The sequence below is a fragment of the Haliaeetus albicilla genome, chromosome 4 (genome assembly GCF_947461875.1).
Source record: "Haliaeetus albicilla chromosome 4, bHalAlb1.1, whole genome shotgun sequence".
In the NCBI taxonomy this organism is placed as follows: Eukaryota; Metazoa; Chordata; class Aves; order Accipitriformes; family Accipitridae; genus Haliaeetus; species Haliaeetus albicilla.
In genome coordinates this window covers 6,769,979-6,791,518 of record NC_091486.1, presented here as the reverse complement: position 1 = coordinate 6,791,518, position 21,540 = coordinate 6,769,979, and the positions used below count along the sequence as shown (strand labels likewise).

The window sequence follows — 21,540 nt, the reverse complement described above, 5'->3', positions numbered from 1 at the left end:
GGGCTGCTCTCAATCCACTCATGGCCCAGCCTCTACTTGTGCTTGGGATCGCCCCGACCCATGTACAGGACCTTGCACTTGGCCTTGTTGAACTTCATGAGGTTCGCACGGGTCCACCTCTCCAGCCTGTCAAGGTCCCTCAGGATGGCATCCCTTCCCTCCAGCATGTCAACCACACCACACAGCTTGGTGTCGTCGGCAAACTGGCTGAGGGTGCACTCAATCCCACTGTCTGTGCTGCTGACAAAGATGTTAAACATTGCCGGTCCCAATACTGACCCCTGAGGAACACCACTCGTCACTGGTCTCCACCGCTTACTAAGTTGCTTCAGGTTTACACCACTGGAGGTGAAAGGAGAGTCTGCCCCTTTGTGACTTATTAGACACCCAGAGTGGGATGGCAAACACAGTGAAATGCTTTTTTTAATCATTATTATGTAAAACTGAATTATCAGTTACAGCTGAGGCTTCATTGCTTGGTTTTCACCAGTGATGATTTATGGATAATTATAATTAGTCAAATAGGCCATGAAGACCTTTAAAAAAAATCTAGCAAGGAAGAGAACATTTTAGTCTCACTAAACCCACTAAATTAAACATGTAGTTTCAGCAGAGGACAAAGAAGGGCTTACTGAAAACTTAATATAATAAAAATGGTCTTATAAAGATTTGGTGATGCTACTAGTTAACAGAACTATATTTTGTCTGAATCTCTTAGGATTGTTAAAACTAGATTTGAAGTGATTGCAAGTGAAATTATTTTGATGAAAATATCTCTTCATAACACAAACTTGTCTTAAACTGGCAGAATTTTCTGCCTCATGTTGTAAAGTAAGTGAGGGCAGCATCAGTCAGATTCTGAACTCAGGAGGCATAATTACAAGGAGAAATGAGAAAAAACTATCTAGATTGTGCTACTGTTATAAATGACTCATCCTTTCAAGAACTGGAAAAGCTTGTTCACATTTCTTAAACATCTTAAATATCTCAAAGAAGAGCTGCAAAACGCCAAGACTATTTCCAACCTACTTTTAACACAAGGCCATTATCCCTGTTTATTTTTTCAGTTTGTTGTAGCATCACTAATAGCTCTCTGTCTATAAAAGTTATGAACCTAATTTAAAGTTAAAAGTCTTGTTTCTGTACCATGAAAGGCCATGAATTCATACACAAGTCAATTTTTTCCACATCTTGTATTGGCTTCTGTTTTGTTGTTGTTGTTGAAACTAGATCTGTGTTGCTATGTAAGCCATCAAATATACTTCTTAAAGATTGTTTTGTAATGAACTCTATCTTTCAGTATGCTATTGAACCAAGAATTTGGAATCAGAGAGGCAGAACACCATGAAAAAGACCATAAAATAAAGCTCCCTCTATTTTAAAATGTACCATCCTTCTTTTCTGTGAAAAGATGTTATTGTGTCTCTGGTCCATGAGTATAAAAATTACTGAGTGCATATAGCTGAGCCTGCCTCTACTGCAAATTCTTGCTGCTGAAAGATACAAAAAATACTAAGCAAAAATTGGCTCAGGCACATGTACCTGCTACTCATACCAACTTCATGGCATTCAAGCAGCAATGTAAGTGCAAATATTCAAGTTGCCTTTAGAAAATAGTAAAATGGATAGCTTCTGTGAACTCACAGCAATTTAAAGAAACGTTACAGATCCTGAATCTGGTAAACGCTATTTAATAATTTTGTGGCGAAACAGTTTTCTGCAGTAGTTGTAAGTACAGTGAGCGAGGAGCAGCACTAATAAAAACGCAACAAAGGTTTAAGAAAAGGATTTGATCCCCCCGAGCGTTTGACCTTTTTTGCTGAAGGAGGGGTGACATTACCGTGTCTCCCAATCTGAGATTGACGCCGTTCATCTCTACGTAGGAAAACGACTGCAGGGTGGTGTCGCGTTGAACCTGCTCTTTCTTGCCAGGGGTGGACAGGCGCGACCAGACCACCACGTACCGCAGCAGCGGCTTTGACGGGGGGCGGCTGAAAGTGCACTTCAGGTGGACGCGACCTTCCACAAGCTCGGGAGTTATCACCGGTTGCAAAGCCAGGCTTGTGAGTTTGTCTGGAAGAAGGAAACAAAAGAAGGATGTAGCACAAAATGTTATTTTAATCTCACAGTTGTTCACTCAGCAAGAAGATTTCAATATAACTAAACATGGGAGAAATGCTACATTTTATATTCTTGTGATTTGATTATTAACTATGCAAGCAAGAAAATGTATTTCATACCACGTGCAAAAATTGCTAATTGTATACTGACTACCCATTGTTGTTTTAATAGTTGACCTGGTTTTTTTGTGTTTGGTTTTGTGTTTTTTTTTTATTTTGCAGTAAGAAAAATGTTATTGAAATGAAACAGATTAATACAAATTAATTACGCTGGCAAAGGCCATCAGCTTTGCATTCCCCTGAAGCACAGCCTTTTGATCCAAGTTTTGCAATAAGTACAGAAGAGATATGAGAAATCATTATGTTGCAGAGGTAAACTGACTCTCAGAGAGCACCCAGCCCATATTGCCATGCTGTGAAGATCCTTTCCAGGCTGTTCTGAGACATACCTAGGCTGAGTCTGCTCAATATAATCTCCCTCTGCCCAGAATAGTGCCATTGCTCTAAAAATACAGCCTGCTTTCTATAGGCTTCAACAATTAATGAAGCTTGAAACTTTTCTTCCTGTTAAACTCACCTAGAAAGTAGAAACAAAAAGATGTATAATACTGTAGGGTGATGTTCTTTCATCTCTAGAGACTCAGACTCAAATGGAACATGAAGCTGGTTCAGATGCTTTGAAAGGATGAATTAAGTAACTTTTTTGGAGTAGTGTAAAAAATATTATGGAAGCCCAAGAGAGTAAGGTATGAGGCTGTTATAGCAGAATGAAGAACCAATATGTTAACATCTGTCCAGGGCAAATAACAAGAGGCAAGAAAAAGAAACAAGTTACTTAAAAAATGAATAAGGGCCAGTTGTTTATATCCCTTTCTCTTTTGTTTCTAAGGGAAGCTGCCTCAAACTGTGGCTCACATCATGACTTTCTGCAGGAAATTATTCCAGAAGGACAAAGTTAGGTGATCAGCTCATGGGAAGATGTGAGCAGAATTGCAAGCACATACGCCGCTTTTCCCAGCCGTGTCCTTCCTGCCAAGCTATGAAGCTTTAAATTCATTTTGTTTTGCAGCTCAGAAGTGCCAACCGATGTCCTGTTTGTGAGCCTCCAGCGGACGGGGCTGGGGGATTGACCCCGGCAAGAAGCCGTGACGATGCCAGCTGGACCCGGCTCTGGGGCTGCGGAAAGGCTCCTGTGGTGCAATGTTCACAGCTGAATTTAAGACAGGGAGTTAACAACCCCAGTTCAAAACTTCAGCTTTGGATGTTTTCCATCCAGTACTCGATACTGCAAAAACATCCTAAAGACAAGAAGTTAAAGACTCAGGAGAGCTGGACCTCACTGAAATGCCTAGGAAAAAGGTGAAAGTTTTGACGGCAGTGGTAAGAAAAAGGCAGAAAGTCATTGGTTTGGGATAGATGGAGAGGGACAAACCTTTTATGAAAAACGCAGGCAGATTTACATTGCTAAACAAGTGTGGATCAACAGAAAGGACAAAACTAATCACCCAAAAGGTATTGGTAAAAAAATTCTTCAAGCAAGGGCGCTGGAAATCTTATAGTTTAAAAAAAACCCCAAACTTAAACTGGAAAATGGCTGTATTCAGCTAAAAAGTCATTTCTGAGACAGAATCGTGGAAATTAAAGAGCAGTTTCATTTATTTTAATGGATATTTTTTATTTCAAATAGTGAATTAATCTCACTTTCTTTGAGCCTTTTTTTTCTCCCTCTTCTTCATGTGGGAATGTTAAAATATTGATAAAGATAAGAAAATAGATATCTCTCTCTTTAAAATTTATTTAAGCTTGAATTTTGCCTGATTGAAAGGTGATAACCCTAGTTTCTTGGTGTGTCATGTCTCTGTCCAAAAATGCTGAAAGGAAAGTATAAAAGTATTTTTTTCCTTTTGAGAAAGAACTGTCTTTTCTGACTAAATCTATATGCACCTGAACATGCTCTGAAGTTCAGAAGGTTCAACTGAGTGAGCAATTGCTTTCTGCTATTCCTTTGTTTCCTAGCTACTGAACAGAGGTTAGATCTCTTGTAGTAGGCTGAAAATTATTTCTGACGAGAGTAATTATATAAATGTCATGAAAAAGATGTTATCTGTTGGGGTTTTTTTTTTCTTTCTGGAGTTTCAGAATTATCTTTTGGGGGGGAATACTGGATTATTGAAGATAAGTACAGACCTTAGATACAGTGTCATGGGTACAGTGCCTCAATAAAACCGAGATGCCTCCACTCACTACGTGTGCAACTTCAAGCCAAAGTGGAGCCAAAGGCAGCAGGAAAGGTTACATGTGAACTGTAACCAAGCAAAGAATACTTCAGTAATACACACCAGATTACATTTTGCACTGGTAATAATAGCTATTCTTCAGGAACACCTTAGACTGCTGCTGATTTATTTTCTACACGGTCTGCATCTTGCTGGGAGCGATGCTTGACTTGCAAGGTCACCGAGATGTGCATTGCAATACCAGGACCTTTGAACACAGAGCCAGAGAAGCATATGCGACCTTATTGATAAATACTTCACTGATCCTCACCTTCCGCGCAGTAGCCCATGCATCCTTGAGTAGGCTGCAGGAGGTACACAAAGAATTCCCCGCAGTTCCTGACAGCGACGGGTATCCGAAACAAGCAGCAGTCCTTGGTGCCCCCGAAGAAGACCTGCCAGGTAGCACAGGCCGTGAGTCGCTTGCTCTCACCAGGAACTGGCAGGGATTCGGACTTCAGCGACAGCCACACCGGAGCTTGCGTCCCACATTTATTCATCTGAAGATGCACACAAAAGAAACCGTTTGCAGGTGAAAGGGGTAAGACTCCGTGGAGAATCACTAAAACCCAAGAATTTGACTGTGGTGAACTTGGAGGGTCAGTGAAAAAGCTGTGTAGGTGGGGATGAAAATGTCTTGCTCGGTTTAGAGAGGTGACTTTACACAGATAAAATTCTCAAAGAACACAATAACTGGATTCCAAAGTATTTTCCTCTATTTTCAGTTGGTTTGTATGAAAGAGATGAAAGCATGTAAACAGGCTAGATCCCTTCTCTGGGAAGCACGCTTTGGGGCATGCCAGCTGGCCATTCCCATCCGTGCTCCGTCTGTGGCGGAAGAAAGCAAAGAATAACGGAGCACGAGGGGTAAGACCATCCTGAAGCAGGACACCGCTACGCTCAGAACATCACACACCAGCACCTTCCTCCAAAACAGCTGCAGCTTCAGCTGCCGTTGTCCTGACAGCTCCTGCCTTACCCCTCCAGCACATCCCGGACACATCTCTGGGGCCTGAGCCTCTCCCTCGTTCCTGAAGGGAAACACATCTGGAGGATGTAAGAAGCACATGTGCAGGGTATACATGATTTGATCACATTTTCTGGGGTTTTTGACCTTCAGGCTTCTATCTATTAACAGATTTCCTGAATACCCTGAACACAGGAAATCCCAAAGTAGAAGGGGTTGGCCCTAAATGGTTTAGACTGCGGCATTTGGAGTCATGGCTGGGAGAGGCTGCACCAGATTTACCTTTCCCAACTGACAGACGGATGTTCAGGCATCTCGGATCTGAATTGCCCTCTGTACCTGCCTGGCTCTTCCCACTGACTAGAGGGACATGATTATCCAAAGCTGCCTTTAAGTACCTCAGTGAGGAGATTAGGTATAATTGGAGCCTAATAAAATATACACAGCCAATTACAATGGTAACTTGTTATTCTGCACTGTTACCTACCATTTGCCAATATGCAAAGCATACAGATATTTGAGCTAAAGTTTGAAAATTATTACCAAATACTGAAAATAATTTACTCCCAGATATCAGTCATGTTCCACAGAGCGTGACTGCTGCCGTTGCTTTGCATTTCTTCAGCCAGCGATAGTGAACTACCTCTAATAGTCCGACTCCGGGGACACGCTTCCTCCTGGTGTGAACATTTGGCTATAGATCACATTGAAAAAGAAAAACTCACTATTTTTTCCCATTGGCCTGGGTTTGCTGCTTCACTTTTTAAGATCAAAAGTTGTTTGTGACAGCAGGGGAAGCGGTGAAAGTCAAAGGATAAATTTATTAAGTCACGCGCCAGTGCCCTCCTGTAGTTTGAATTTTACCTGGGAGCTATACAAGCCAGAAAGCGGGGACGGGGAAGCGGGGGCTGCACACCCAGAAGAAGAAGGTATTTGAAGAAATTAAAGCATATGGCATGACACAGTCTGATTTCCTTTTGGAGCTAGTTATTGTCAGGCTTCTGAAAACAAGAGACACCATTAAAATTGTCCAAAGTCTTTTTTATCCCCCAGAAATGTGCCAGCAGCCGAGCAGAGGGGCTGACCCTGCCCTCCCATTCAGGTGCCAGTGTTCCCAGTGTCCCTGCAGAAGGCACTGGAGGTCATCCAGTGCAGCAGGTCGCCGGGGAGAAACAGCGTGCCGGCGTTGCGTTAGCAAAGGAGAGGAGGGGATCAGCATAAAAATGCTTTTACGTGGAACTTTAGACACATCCCTTCCCTTCCTTTATTTAAAAGCCACGTTGTGTGTAACTTTTTAAGAGGTTTGTTCTGCTTATTTATCTACAGCTTTAAGGGACACCGGTGCTTTCTGTGCTGGGAAAAATGCAGATGTTGGGAATTTGTTCTATCCTGGTGAAATTCTGACCTAGAGAATGAGATCTGATGTGAAGTAACATGTTTCCAAAGCATGTTTATAAGCATACACCTGTAATTACACAGAAGACTGGAGCAAACATCATCCAGAGAAGTACTGTACGCGAAGGAAGAAGGACAGGCACGGAGAGAAGGACAGCAACTGGAGCTCAGCGGTCACTGCTTCATACGAATTTTATCTTCTTGCTGAGATACTTGCACCTTGAATTTCCTTTTACTCCAGGTAACTGCTGACGTCAGTGCCTCTGCATGCGGGAGTAAAGGTTGCTGGACTGAATCATTATTTTTCAAATGCCGTTGAAATGCAGGTATTTGTGAGTGTACCTCGCAGGTGTTTTGAACCCCACAAGCTGGGAAGAATTAGAGTAGGGGGGCACAGAGCAGAAGAGATGAATGAGCGCTGGAGCTCCATGGGTGTGTGTGAGCTCACAGAAAGCCCTGAAGGAAAATATTTTGGAAAGGAGACACAGCGCAGCCTACCCATCCCTCCTGGGGTGCTCTCCTGAGGACCTGACCCCACGGCTGGCACTGGCGCTCGCTGCCCAACAAGGAGGAAGAGGAGGAGAAGGAGGGATGCCGGAACCTCTCATGCCATGGGAAGCATTCCCCCAATGCTGCTAACAGCCGCTGCAAAGAGCTGTTGTCGCCTTTTAATGACATTTGGCTGCTGAATGGTGACCTTCATCGCTTCGAGGTGACTTGATCTCCTGCAAATACCTGTGGCTCAAGGAACATTTGCACCCATGGCTGAACAAACTGAAAAAATACTCCAACGATTTTCTGTAGAAGACCTTTTGCTGCTCAAAATAAGCTGTTGCATCCATTTGCTCCTGCCTTTGCCAGCGTAACTGGCCCCGACATGTCAGCACTGCTCCATTTGGGAGTGCGGCCGCTGGGCTGCCTCTGGCCAGGCACGCACGGTGCCTCAGTTTCCCCAGCTGCTGCCTGAGCTTGGGCAAATCACTTACTCTTTGTGTACTTCACTTCCTTATCTCTAAACTAGACGTAGAGGTGGCTGAGATGGTAATAGCACTTCCCTGCCTTGCAGCAGTGCTGAAAAGATAAATTCATTAATGAGACACCCATCTATCTGCTGTGCTGTTGGCCATAGAGATAAATAGACAGACACAAGTGCATTCTGGCTGCGAAAAAAAGCCAAAAAGCGGTCCATGTGTAAAAGTGGGTCTGTATCCCCTGTTATCACATAGAGGAAAAAAACCACTGCTGAAATAAGAGGATGGTGACTTTCTCCCTCTTTGTATTTATCCTTGCCACAAGTCTGTGAGCCATTTCAGTGCTCGAGAAAGTATGGATTAGCATCACTGATGTCAGCCGCCAGCATTGTGTGCAGGCTTTCTGATAACACCCCGCTGTGATCTGCAGCACCCCGGATTTGTTCTGGCAAATCTTGTGCTGAAACCGTTTGAGCAAAATAGTTTATTATGTAATGTGCACAAATTACAAGCAGTAATGAACCCTTTTGACTGATTTTGCACCCAGGAAAAGTCAGACTGTGAGAAAGCAAGTTATTGTAACAAACTATGATACAGTATTACAGGCTGGCCAAGGAAGAATTTGAGTATAAATCAAATATTTCTGTTTTCCTGGCAGCTTTATGACATACGTGCATTTATTTTCGGCTTTGAGCTACATGTTGTCCATCTCAGTCAGGCGAGTTGCCCCATGCTAGCTGAAAGGATTTGCTGCGTGAGGCCTCTGTGAATTAGAAAGCAGACCTGGGAAGGCAAGGGCAAATGTATATTCATGTATTCAACCAGCATTACAGATAAGAACAGAAAAAAAAACCAAAGAAAAAATATTTAAAAAAAAAAGTCTAGGAGAAGAGACTTCAAAAAGCCAAAATTTTCAAGTCCCAGCTGTAGCATAATTAGCATTAAATTTTGTAGCAGTCATTTGGGAGAGTAAACAGAAAATGGAATACAGAGGTAGTAAACAATTGGCATTTAAGATATAGCATTTACCTGCAATAACTACAGTCATGGCTGCTCTATGAATAGCACGAAGCTGTGGGAATCTCACACCATAATTCAGCAGCATTTCCAAACTGAAGAAGAGGAATTATACATCTGCTTCCCCAGAAGAGCAAACTCTGCCAGTCTGTCACAGGCAGGAGCTCGTCTGCTGGGAAGCCGGTGGTGGGGATCAGACCCTGGCTTTGCTGGGGTTCTCCAGGCCATCTACGTAATTTAGACTGCACAGGAGCACTATTGCTGTGGCATGCAAAATATCCGTGCTTCCCACTCGAAATGGAAGCTACACAAACAGGAAGAAAAATAAGCTACAATGCCAGCAGCACTGGAAAATACATGTGTGCCTACAGTCTGTCCATTTATCTCTGAGTACATTGGTAGGTCTGATGAGAAATAGTCTCTCTCCCTACAGATCCTGTCTCCCTTACGCGTATTTACGCAGTGTCCTGGATGGTGAGCTGCAGTGGACGTCTCATTAACACTCCACGGAAGAGATCACAAGCATTTGGTTGTTTCAGTTGACATGTTTACTTGGACTTGCAACTGATCATTGTCATGGGAAGTTAGTGAAGTAAACTATATTGTTGTAAATGACCTAAATTTAGGTCATTCAGGGCATCTGAATCAGCTATCCAGTGACACAGCTTGCACAAACGAGAACTTATCTAACGCAAAAAGGAGTTTTTAGGTTGTTTCCAGGCTTCTTTAGTGCTCAGTATCCTTTCATACTTTATCCAATTACAATTAAGTGGTGTTTTTAATCTTCAAAGCATTTTATAAACCTTACCTAATTAATCTTCGCAACACCTCTATGTGGCAGGTAAGCATTCATTAAGTATTTTTGATTCGTAATTAGGCACCAGCTAATCTTTTAAATAATTCAGTTCAGAAAACCTAAATGAAAAAAAAATTAAATTTGATCCCCCTTTGCCAAAACAATGGGACAAACCATTCTTGTTTAATCCAATGATGTCTCCTTCCATTTAGTTGGGGTTTGGAGAATCAACTCATTTGATTGATTGAACACTCTAAGGTTCTTTATAATTGCACAAAGAAATCAAGCTTGATTGTTCTTGTCACTTGGGTATTGCACTGAAATTATGCTGTTAAAAATAAGTAGCACCATATGTGAGCAATGCATTGTTTTAGTTAGATGGAGATGGAAGGTTTTTTGGTATACTGTTGGTTGGCAGTTAAAGCATTGTGATTTTGCATCTGTTATCCACTCAAAACTTTACTTTGTCTTAGTTTTTTGAATTTCTTTGTAGTAAGTTAAAGTAAATAAGATTTTTTTATTTCAATCTGGGGCTGAACTCCACAGAAATCAGTTTACATCAGGAATATCTGTAGTAGCAATTAAACCACTGCCTGTCTTGTTTTCTTTCAAGTACATGCTTCTGAACAATAGAGGCTGTAATTGTAATTTCTACAGAAGGCTTTTTGTATGCCTGAAAAACAAATAAGAAAAACAAAACCTCTTCATACCTACTATTATGATCTTGGAGTATTCACATATATGTGAGAGAAAGAGAATTACAAATGAAAACAGGAAATAATACCTTGAAAGTGTCACTTGCTTTTAAGTTCATAAAACAATTGCAAATCAAAGTCAGATTGGATTCAGAGCAAAATAAAAATTGAAACAAAATAAAAAATTAATAGTATGCAGTTGAGCTATTGTATTTCGATTGTGAGTATAAAATGTTATACAACAGCTTAAGTAGAGGAGGAAATTAAACTGAGCATCAGAAAAGTAAATCTTCTTCTCCAGGGGCTACAATATTAAGCATCATAGGCAGGTTAGATTTTACATGCTTTAACATGACCTTGTTTTATACACCAAAGATTAGCATTTAAGTCTACGTTTCAGCCTAGTATATATATATAAAAATAAATTTATATTGTTAAAATTGCAACTGTTGAGAAAACACAAGCCCTGACTGCACAGCATGTCCTTCTTATGCCACATTTAGAGTTGTACATGAATTTAGAGCACATACAAATTTGGAGATGGTTTTGCTCATTCGGAGAATTAAATCTCTGTAGGAGGACATTGGCAGTAATCTTGGTATACGGTCACAGGCAGGTAATATCATTGGTAATTTCCAAAACAGAGTGTCATATCCATAACTAACCTGTAGAAATCCTTGCTGCAGGATTGCGGATGCTGAAAACTTACAGTGACTGGGCTGGCTCATGGGAGACAAATCCCTTTAAAGTCTCATACAACCCATGCCTGACTCCAGAAGCCCCTGAACCAGGGGTTGCTGGAGATAGGTGACATGCAAAGCTGAAACTATTTCCCTGCTCCTGCCCTTCCCTCTGGACAACCACCTTCGGCTGCCAGCAGGGACGAGCCCCCGGGGCTGGTGGACCTCCGCTCTGGTGCAAGAGGTCACTTGGAGGTTCCTGCCATGCATGCCAACGGGGTTGCAGAAAATAAAGCGAACCCAAGTGAGCAGTTGTCTTAAGACTGGGACGAAACCAAGACTGAAGCAGTGGCTGCTCTGAGAGGTTGAACTTGAGCTGACGGGATGCGGTGCTGTGCACATATATACCTTTGGGTGTGGGCGTACCTGTGTAAATGTATGTGTACGCACCTGGTACGTGCCTATCGGTCTGGGTAGTATGCATATTTTTAATGCACACGTACATAAATGCTGAACCATACATCTGGGCCATCGGTATTGATGGGTGTTGTGGGAGGACTGCTGGCTGCTGAGGTACTCTGACGTTTCAGAAAATGGGGAGACCAGTGAGACCAGTGCCTTACCTGGGCAGCGGGTGTGCAGTGATTTTTGTGGTCAGTGCAGTAACATCTGTCTTAATCTCTCTGCTCAAGGAATGTGGTACCACAAATCTTCTGTTTCAGAGGACAAGTGTTTAATAGTGACAGTTGTTCCAGTAGTGATTCTGGCTTTAATCCCTTTCTTTTTAGCTTATCATTTGCTGTTTGCAATTGACTACTCAAAGCTGGAAATATTAGCATTGCTTTGAGAAGTAATGAAGCCGACTCGTGCATGTGGTATCAAGAGTATTATTGCTGGCTCCAGAACCAATTACTATTTGCATAATCAAATTCTTAATTGATGTTTTTCCTTAAGGTTGCAGAGTATAATCTATGCTTTTTTACCCCCAGTGTAAATGAGGGGAAGAAGTGAATTTCCAGTCGCATTTCTGGCTTCACGGTGAGGTGTGAGCCAGCATTGCAAGGCCTGCCTGTCGTTAGCATGGCATGGCATTTGGATTTGCATTACGGTTAGCAGCATGCACTGCTCTTTTGTAATCCACAGATTGATCTTTTGTCTGACTGTAGAGCAGATCTTCAATAACGTTAGCATGTTGTGTTCTCCCATATTTCTTTGTTAGTATTCATTCTTTTCATGGGGCTTGCCCATATATAGATGTATACAGATGTATGTGTATACCCTATATTATTTTAATTTAGAAGCCTGAACTTCTGTAACTGATGTATGTTTTTCCTACACTGACTGTTAAATACTTCTCTGTATTTTTAATAGATTTTCTGTTGAGCTTGAATTTTTATGTCACTTTTGTTCTTTCTCTGAAGGTCATTTTACTACTAGGTCTGGCCATGTCTGTGCATTGTTTCTTGCTCCTTAGTACAGTGCCTTAATCTTAGTAAAAACTTCCCTATGCTTTCTTCCTTTAGTGTTTTTGCCTTTCACAGTGAATTTGGCAGTTCTTGAAGAACAAACTGTTGTTTGTGATCTGTAGGCAGCAGCCTCAATACCTGGGGATACAAAATTTGCAAGTTTGTGTTGCTTTTCTACTAGGATTTGGGTTTGGATGGGGAAGTGGCTGTGGCCAAGAGTGCATGCCCAGGATCTGGTAATTGCTGTGCCTCCTTCGGGAGCACAGGGGGAGAAGCGAGGAAGAAATAGAGGGAGGAAGGTCAGGGTCATTCATTACCCCCCAGAGAAATTCAGCAGGCAAAGCCTAAATTGGAAAGCTGTTTCAATCAAAAGTATTTTGCCACTGGAGGTATGAGTTTATGGACAGCAGTTGGATTCGAGGGATGGAGAATTCAGGAATACAATTCATATTTTCACTCTCTTTGACATGAAAGCTTTTGGGTTTTTCTTCTGTCTTTTTTCCCTTTGTTTTTCACTTGTTTGTTAAACTAGCAGATGAGAAGCAGCTTCTTAAGAGCTGTTACTCGTTTTTCATTACAAAGGCTGCTGTGCCTCTTAGCTGTGACATGGTTGCAGGCTGAGGCTCTCATAACTTCTGTATGTGACTTGGTTCTGCTCTCTGTTGAATATAATACTTTCTATGGTTATGAAACTGCGTGCAGCTGGGGCCACATTTTTATTGTGGAGCTTTTTTTTTGTGGCAAGTTTCAGAATACAGGTTTTGAGAGCGTATCTGAAGGAGTCGGCTACCCCTGCCCAGGCACTGCAGCCAGTCCTTGGAGCTCACCTCCCTCCTGCCCACCCAGCACGTGCCCTTCGTCCTGCTGCAATTCTCTCCCAAGCTGGGCAGGACTTCTAAATCTCCATTATGGTTTAAATCCCTTTTGAGCTCAATTGGGTGACAAGAATCCTTACCTACTATTACTTTGAATTAAGAAGTTGATCTTATCCATCGATAAGCAGCTAATTGTATCAACCAGTATCAACAGGATATCACCAGGCATATATTTCACCAGGAGCTGGAGTAATGCACTCTTTAACTCTCCAGCTGTATTGTCGGGCTTTATTTGGTCTCTTTTCTCTTCTATCTGTTAGGCTTTTGTCTTTAACTTGTTTAATTAAAATCAACTCACTCCAGCCAGGCTGGAATGTCCAATAATAACTGCTTATTAAGGAGTGGAAGCTGTGCAGTTATTAATTTAAATTATTTTGTTCCAGAGGTTTTGCTCAAATTAAATGGAAAACCAAATTAAACAATGATTTAATTAAGTGGAAGAGAGAGAACGTAGAGGCAGATTTAGAAGGTGAAGATCTAAAAGAAGCGTATTCTTCCAGTTGTGACATCTAACAGATGTAATCCTTCATCAGCACAGCGAAGCAGAGATTTACTGTCATTCAGAGGATAATGAAGAAACCAATGACAAGAATTATGTTACAAGATAAGAAACTAAACTAATGAAGATAGCTCTACAAACCTGAATAAAAAACTCCAGAGAAGAGATTAAAAGAAACAAAGCATGTATTGTTGGAAAGAACTCTCATACAGTTGAGCATTACTACATACTCAAAATTGCTGGAATACAATGACAAGTTAAGTAATTTTATAGAATATATACACACTTATAGAACAAACTGTAAAAATAAACTTCATTATGCATTGGGATATTCAAGGATGACCTGCCATGAAATGAATATTTCAATAATAATCATGCCAATTTTTTCACGTTAATTAGATTTATTGTTTGTGTATGCAGAGAGTTAGAAATCCCACAGTAGTAATAATTATCTCTTAATATTTCATTTAATGTTCGATTATTAAGATATGCTTCTGTTGTGACAGGTCCACAGGTCCATTTTGAATGGATATGAAACAGTGTTTGCTAATTTCGAGAAGGTTCTCCAGCTAGGGTAGCATTGCCTAATATTAAACTTCCTGGCACTCTAGGTTGAATATTTCATCTTTAAATTCATTTATGGTAATTAGTTTATTACTTTCTGAATAATTTTGTTTAACAGTGTGTTTGAAATTATTCTAACCTCCTGCAGCTGGGCTATTTGAGATGGCAATGACTTTAGTTAGGGTCTCAAGTTGCTCTGCCAGCAATGATTGCAAGTTAAATGTTATTGTCATACATATTAAACATACATAAAACCAGATAATTATAGTTTTGTCTTTTTTAGAGAGTAGTCTTATGTGGTGGAGCTTTTTTGCTCTAGAAAGCCATTAGCATACTTATGAAACTAAATAATACAAGAAATGGTAATAGTGGGAAAAGACTCAAATTTAGCTTTTCCTTCCGTATCACTAAAGAATCTCTTTTAATATTCACGTTTCTGATTTTTCCCTTCTGATTTCATAATAAGGCCATGTTCCTAATTCACAATAAATCATATGAGGAAAAAGTCAGGTTCCAGAAGCCATTCTTAAAGTAACAGAATTGCTTTACAGTGACGTATGTGGATTACTAGGGTATCTCTCTTTAGAGTTGGAAAACACCTTGTTTTATACTTGAATAACGCCCAGTCCATAGGGAACCTAGTCTCTGACTACTGCCCTTGGATGTAACAGTATTATTATTATTATTATTATTATTATTATTACTACTGTTATTATTACTATGGGAAAAGTGGTTTTCCCATTACCACTCACCTATCCCCATTGCAGTCTACTGGCTATGAGAGTATAGAGGTGGCTGGAAAGGAAAATCACATCAAAGGATTTATTAAAATTCACCAGGGTTATGCTTAAGTTTTACTGACTTCGATGCATCTCGTCGGCATTTCTGCGGGCCTGTTGTCGATCATGAACCGGTACCATGCCGGTGGCAAGGAGTGGTCACAAACCAGGTCCTGAATCGCCGTTCGCTGCAGCTCCAGCGAGTCAAACCTGGTGCTGCGGTAGGGATTGCGGAGGACGCGGTGTCCCTCCGGCGAGCACTCGGGAGCTGGAAAGGGTGAAAAAGGACAAAGATTAAATAAGTTAATTCAAGTTAATTCAACTGGATACTGTTAGTAACCACGCTTAAAGGAGGGGTACGTCTCTTATGTTCAGATTTAGGATTGGGCTAGTTTTCAAGGCAAACACTGGGAAAAGATCAAATTTGGAATTAAATATATAAAATTGGAGGCTTGGTAACAAGAAGATTTTAGTTATCCAGATTTTCATCATATCTGAATCAGAAACAGAGACCTCAATCCTTTAATGTGATCTCAGTCTAGTTTTATGGATTAACATGCAAATTGCTCCTCCTCAGAAATCGAGTAACATTTTGAGGTTCCAAAGCCCTGTGATCTTTGAAAATATGTGTTTTTTTAGTTTAGTTTACTGTATGCATGAGCATTTTAATCACAATATATATTGATGCTCAAGTATAAAGTGCATTTCACATACTTTTAAATACATATTTAGAATAATGAAAACAAGAAATGCTAAAAAAGAGAAAACGAAATGGTGAAAAACCAACAGTACAGGGTTTTTAGAAATAAGCTCAAGTTAGGCTTACAAATATTCAAGTGACAGGTCAGACTCGCCTGAGGCATGTACCCATAAAGCCAAATACATCAGAGCTTCTGCGCATGCATCGCAAAGTTTGAATAAAAACTGCTGCCCCTCGACGTATGCTTGTTTACACGCCTGCCCTGTTTATTTTCATATATCTCTTGATTTTTTTTACAGAATATTCAGTAGGTTTTTATCACCTAATAAAAAGAAGCCTTGCAGTGATTCTTTTAGAAGTTGTTTATTTTCAGAAAGCTTCTCGTGTAGAAAAAAAGGCCTTGTCTTTATTATCTTAGCCATTTCTCTATGGGGCAAAGTACATTTTCGCTGTGTTGGCATTGCAGAGCGGGTCACTGGAGGAGGCTGAGGTGGAGTTGCTCTGCTTTATGCATCGGCAACAGAAGGCTCAGCTAACTTCTTGCTGCAGTAATCTTTAATCGCTCATGATGATGTAAGAGGCAGGAATTGCACAACCTGGTTTCAGGAGCAAGCCGAGCACTTAGCAAATCACCTCTTTGCACTGTAAATAGAGTTTATGTATGTATGTGACACCGTTGACAGAGAATAAGACCCCTCCCCATAATATCATTTTTCAAATGTCATTTTTCAGATTATAACTCTGCTTTAATATTACGCCAGTGGCACTCTGAAACAGATTAATCATTTTTATTTTATTGACAAGATACTCAGAAGGTCAAAGTCAATCCATTTATGGTACTATTTTTAAAGATTATTTTTATTGTGCCAAAGGCAAGGCAATGGTATAGAAGACAAATGGGGACAAAATGTAGCGTAACAGAGCCTTTATTGCAATTTTCAGGGAACTAAACTGTCAAAGCAATAGTGCAATTCCAATGCAAAATTCAGCTGAATTAATACAATTGCCTTTTTAAATAAAAAAGGAGTGCCCTAAGCTTTTCTTTTCTACAGGTAAGAGCCATTTTAGAGAGGGAACACTTGGAAATACTGCACCTCTAATTAAATCTGGGATCCGATTCCCTCCCTCAGATGTCCTTTCTGGGGATTTAGGCTCAGCGGTAGGGACCACATGGAGACAGTCCTTTGCCAATTCCCAGCCCAAGGGAATAAGTGACATTTCAGCAGACCAACTATTTTATACAAATGAAAAGTTTACCCTATATTTAAAAACAATTAAAAAATGCAGACCCTCGCTGACCCCTTCAATATCACTCGGTGCTTCAGGAGTGCTAATGGGACCACGACTTTGGCTCGTGGTGCCTTTTGCTTGCCCTAAGTACCTGCTTTCTGAACGAAAGACAGAAGAGTCTGAAAGTAAACAGCTCTTTGCGCAGTATTGCAACAGGAATCCTGCAAGAGCATCGTAATATAATTAATTGCATTCACTTTCTCAATAATAATAATAATATCAAATACTCCCTTTAAATGTAATTAATAACCTTCTGCTCAATATGTATTAATTATAATCCAAATTCACACAACATGTTGCGGTCTTACCAATGATTAACTACTCTGTCTAAACAATGCAAATATATTAGACACTGAGACACAGCTAATTATTTTTCATCCTTCGCATAGTTTTGTTTGCAGTAGAGCATATTAACGTTAGAGGAGTTGAACGCTGCAGATGGGACTTGCAAAGAGCAAGAAGGGGCTTGGAGGAGCACATGGGGGAGGCACGCAAGGTCAATAAGGAGAGGGGTGTTCACCCATTAAATTTAACAGTATTTGGGACAAAAACCATGTGTTCACTCCTTAAAGAGCATTTACGTGAAGCCCTGGCTCAGGCAGCCACCACCTCTACAGGTGTATTTTAGTCTGTATTTAATGTCAGAGTATGTTTATATACCTGTGACTGGGTTTAGTTATGCTTGCAGGCTGTCATTGAGGAGGCAGCAAGGCAAATTGATCCGCTGTCAGCTCCCCTGGAGCCAGACTGACAGATTTTGTTCTCACCCTGATGCAGATCAGACCGAACCACACCGGAGTCGATGGCGGTGCGCTGGCACGGAGCAGGAGGGAGAGCGAGCAAAAGCTCGCCCAGGTTTTGCAGCAAGCCGTGAGCAAAACAATCCCTCAATTACTGAGTTTCCCTTGTAAAATGGTGCTTATTATGGCCTTATGACAGAATCATTGTAAATTTTAACATGTAAATTGCAGGCCACGGTACAAGTTAATTACTACTGCCTTTCCTGCAGAAATAAATAAATAAAGGCATCACTGTAATCAGACTATATTATGAAAATGCTATTTAGAAAAAACCCAAGAAGATACAGTTGAGCCCTCTTGGTTGTTCACCTGAGGGATGCCCGCCTGTACCTTATGGTGACTGCAGCTACACTGTAATCAGATGAAGCCTTCCTCTTCATTTTTAATTCATGACAAAGTCAGATGCAGATGTCAAGTTTGTGTACAGTGATGAAGTGCTCAGTATCACAATTGTCCCCCCCTGTTGTGGGAAACAATAAAAGTCCATATCCATGACTCGTATGGAGTTGCTGTTACTCTCTGGTGTGCAGGCTAGATTGCCTTTAAAAGGAAATATTTATTTCTTTACATACGAGAAACCTATACATTTAATTTAATTGCCCAGATTTATTCCTATAATTGCATTAAAAAAGCTTATGGAAAAAAATGCTGGCTTTTCAGGCAGCTGAGCGCTCATCGTCATTATCACCGTTCAGATTTCCTTCAGGAAGAAATTAAACTGTGCAGTGAGATTTTGCTACTCTCAGTCCAGAGTGTTGTTGGAATTGCATGTTACGTAGTAGCTGGCGCTTTAGTCTCCTGCAAAGAGATGCTTCTTGAACCACCATCACCCTTGATATAGGCAAGGAGCTGTTGCTAAGACATAAGGATTTGTTCTCTTCAGTAGACTTCAAGCATTTTTTTTTTTTGAACCCAGCAATTTCGTGGCAGCAACTTGTTGCAAAGGCATACTGAGTAGCTCCTTTTTGACACAAAAAGCAAACAAATAACAATACCTGTTGCAGATGCTAAGTGAAAACAGCATTTGAATAGCTGTGGCAGCATGATAAAGCAAGTCCCGTGGGGGAAAATCTGTCTCCACTGAAGCCATAAGAAAAGTTGCTGTTAACGCCTGGAGGTCGAGATTCCCCTGACGTTAATATCTGAGAAGTTGTCATGTGCAAATGAAATGAGGGGCAGCCTGTGGGCTCGCTGGGAAGAAGAGAGCCTCCTGCAGAACGCAGAAGCATCCAAAAATATCTGTTGGAAAAAGAGCAGAAACTGGTGTTTCATGTTGAAATACTGTTACGGACCTGGGGTTTGGATCTCACCTGAAGGAAACATTGACATGACCATGGCTGGGGGAAGACGTGCATGTCAGTAGATCCTGGGGACAGCAGCAGCCCAGAAGCCCATTCTTGGTGAGTTGCTCAATATGGTACCGGGTGGGACTGAGGTTCCACAGGGCTATACCAGGGACCAGCCAAAGCAGAGTGTTTTTAGGGCATTACTCTGGGGTCCCCCCAGCACAGGCCCACGCATATAACACCTTGAACTCCGCTGGCTGGAGCTTATTTCAAGCAGGTTTGTAGCTGGGTGGTTTGCAAGCAGCTGAGCCACACATGCACTTTTGGGGCAGAGGTGTTGGTGGAAAAGATGCTGCTGTGGGGACCACCAGGCATTTGCTAAGGGTCCATCCTTCCTGGCTGTTGGTCATGGCCATGGAAGGAAACATCAGATATGTCAGGGACGGATGCCAGGGAAATTGGAGCAGCAGGCTGAAAACTTGAAAGAAAATAATTCACTAAACATTTGCTTTTATTTTCTAAAGGCAGGTGAGTGCGGGTGTGACAGAGCTGTACCTGTCGCTCTTGCTCCCACTAAATATCAGTGGCTTAGGTGGAGGAAGGTTTAAGAAGCTGTGAGATTTTGTTTGTTTGCTTTCAATAGCGGCTGCAAATCAAATAATATCAATAGGTGATGGCAGCTAGAACACTCTAAAAGAAATATAGTCCACAAGCCCAAGGTGCATGTTTGTTTTGGGCAAAGTGGTGCCAGCCACGCAATATATTTAAAGGGCATTCTAAAGCTCTGGGAAATAGGTGGCAGATCACAAAATAATTCTTGTGTGGAGGGCGAATGAAAACCCAGTGACCGATCCAGGTAATACTACCCAACAGCACCATTTGGCAATGTGCTGTAATTGTTCTGTGACCAGGAAAGATATATTCCCAGACAGAGATTTCTTCCTCGCTGGCGTCCCCCACATCGTGGGAGCCTGGCTGGAGCTTTCCCTCAAAACTGCAGCAAGCCCCGGGGCCGGGGAAGCAGGGCTGCCCTCTGGCTTTCACGTGGCTTCGCTCAAAGGCAGTGGGAGGAGATGCTGGGGAGCTTTTGAAGTACGACATTTGAAAATATGCACACGTAGGTATATGTAAGTATGCATATGTATATATCAATGTGCATATATATATATATATTCAAATTATGTAAGGGAATACTCGTATATTTGACATTTGTATGACACAGTAAATTTTTGAAGTCCCCCTCTGGCAGGTTTTCAGATTTCTGCTTTTTGTTTCTTACAATCCATAGTGGAACAAAATATTTTCCAGAGTGTTTGAATTGCTCTTCACAGGAAAATTATGAAAGATTTTCAGTTGGGAAAATCAGTCTGAAATGCATCGGCTATTAAGCCGTAACTCCAAATTAGTTGCAGACAAAGGATGTGTTCGCTTTCTTCTCTTTCTGTTTTAGAGACAGAAGGAAACCTTTTAATCACCAGCCACTTCCATGCCCGGTGGCTGCATTTCACTGACATAGCGAAGCTCAGGTGAAAGCTTCTGAAGCTTTCAGTGTGTCAGTGACACCCACTTCCCCGGATTATGATTTACCATACATTGAAAGAGAGGTTGGTCAGAAAAGGAAGGCAGATGTTGGGAAAGGGAAATTCTTTCCAAGCTCTTAATGGATGTGTTCAAAATAACAGTAGAAGGCTCTGATGTGACAACATTTAAAAATTTCTTTTGCTGGATGCAAATTCCAGGTAAATAATCTATTAATAGATAGGGCATTTGTAGCTAAGACACATCTGACAGTTTATTACAGATGAAAGTTGCTGCCTTATTTAACCAACACTTGCTAAGATTTTAATGCAATTATTCCACATGCTGATGACAAAAATTTTATTCCTAAAAATAGTCAGAGGCAGAAATTTGTTGTGAATGTGAAAGTGATCACTACATAGAAATGCTTGAACCATGCATGCTCCTCTAGTAGGTAAAATATAATAATTTTATAAAAACCTTGATAGCTAATAAATAAAGCTATTTTCAGATAATTCAGAAGCAGAAGAATCTCCTACTGAACTGAAGTGATAAGGAAGCACATTGTGCAAACACCACATACTCATAATGGCCAGGTCTTGAACAAGTCATAATGTGTTCATAAGACAAAATTGATAGAGATAAATGAACCATTGTGTAAAATGAATGTAATTATAGAAAATTTGACCCAGGAAGAGGCTGAGCACCCACTGAAAAGAATAAGACATTTTTCATACATATTATATGTACTGAATAACAGACAGAATTAAAACGAAGGAAAATCAAGCCAGGGAGGAACATGGTTTTCTAGGAGTCTGCTGCTTAATGCTTCCCCTTAGATATTAC

At 41.0% G+C, this 21,540-nt stretch overlaps 1 protein-coding gene across 5 annotated transcripts in view; it reads right to left on the bottom strand.

Annotated features, from left to right (window-relative positions):
- The window catches only part of LOC104324052 (von Willebrand factor D and EGF domain-containing protein), a 190,416-nt gene that overhangs the window by 136,773 nt on the left and 32,103 nt on the right, over nt 1-21,540 (bottom strand). For all 5 annotated transcript variants that reach the window (XM_069780772.1, XM_069780769.1, XM_069780771.1 and 2 more), the window contains 3 exons: nt 15,184-15,368; nt 4,668-4,896; nt 1,841-2,073 (listed from right to left, as the gene is read on the bottom strand). In XM_069780772.1, coding sequence (XP_069636873.1) covers nt 1,841-2,073; nt 4,668-4,896; nt 15,184-15,228 — 507 coding nt within the window. In that variant the 5' untranslated portion in view covers nt 15,229-15,368. The remainder of the gene's footprint in view (nt 1-1,840; nt 2,074-4,667; nt 4,897-15,183; nt 15,369-21,540) is intronic.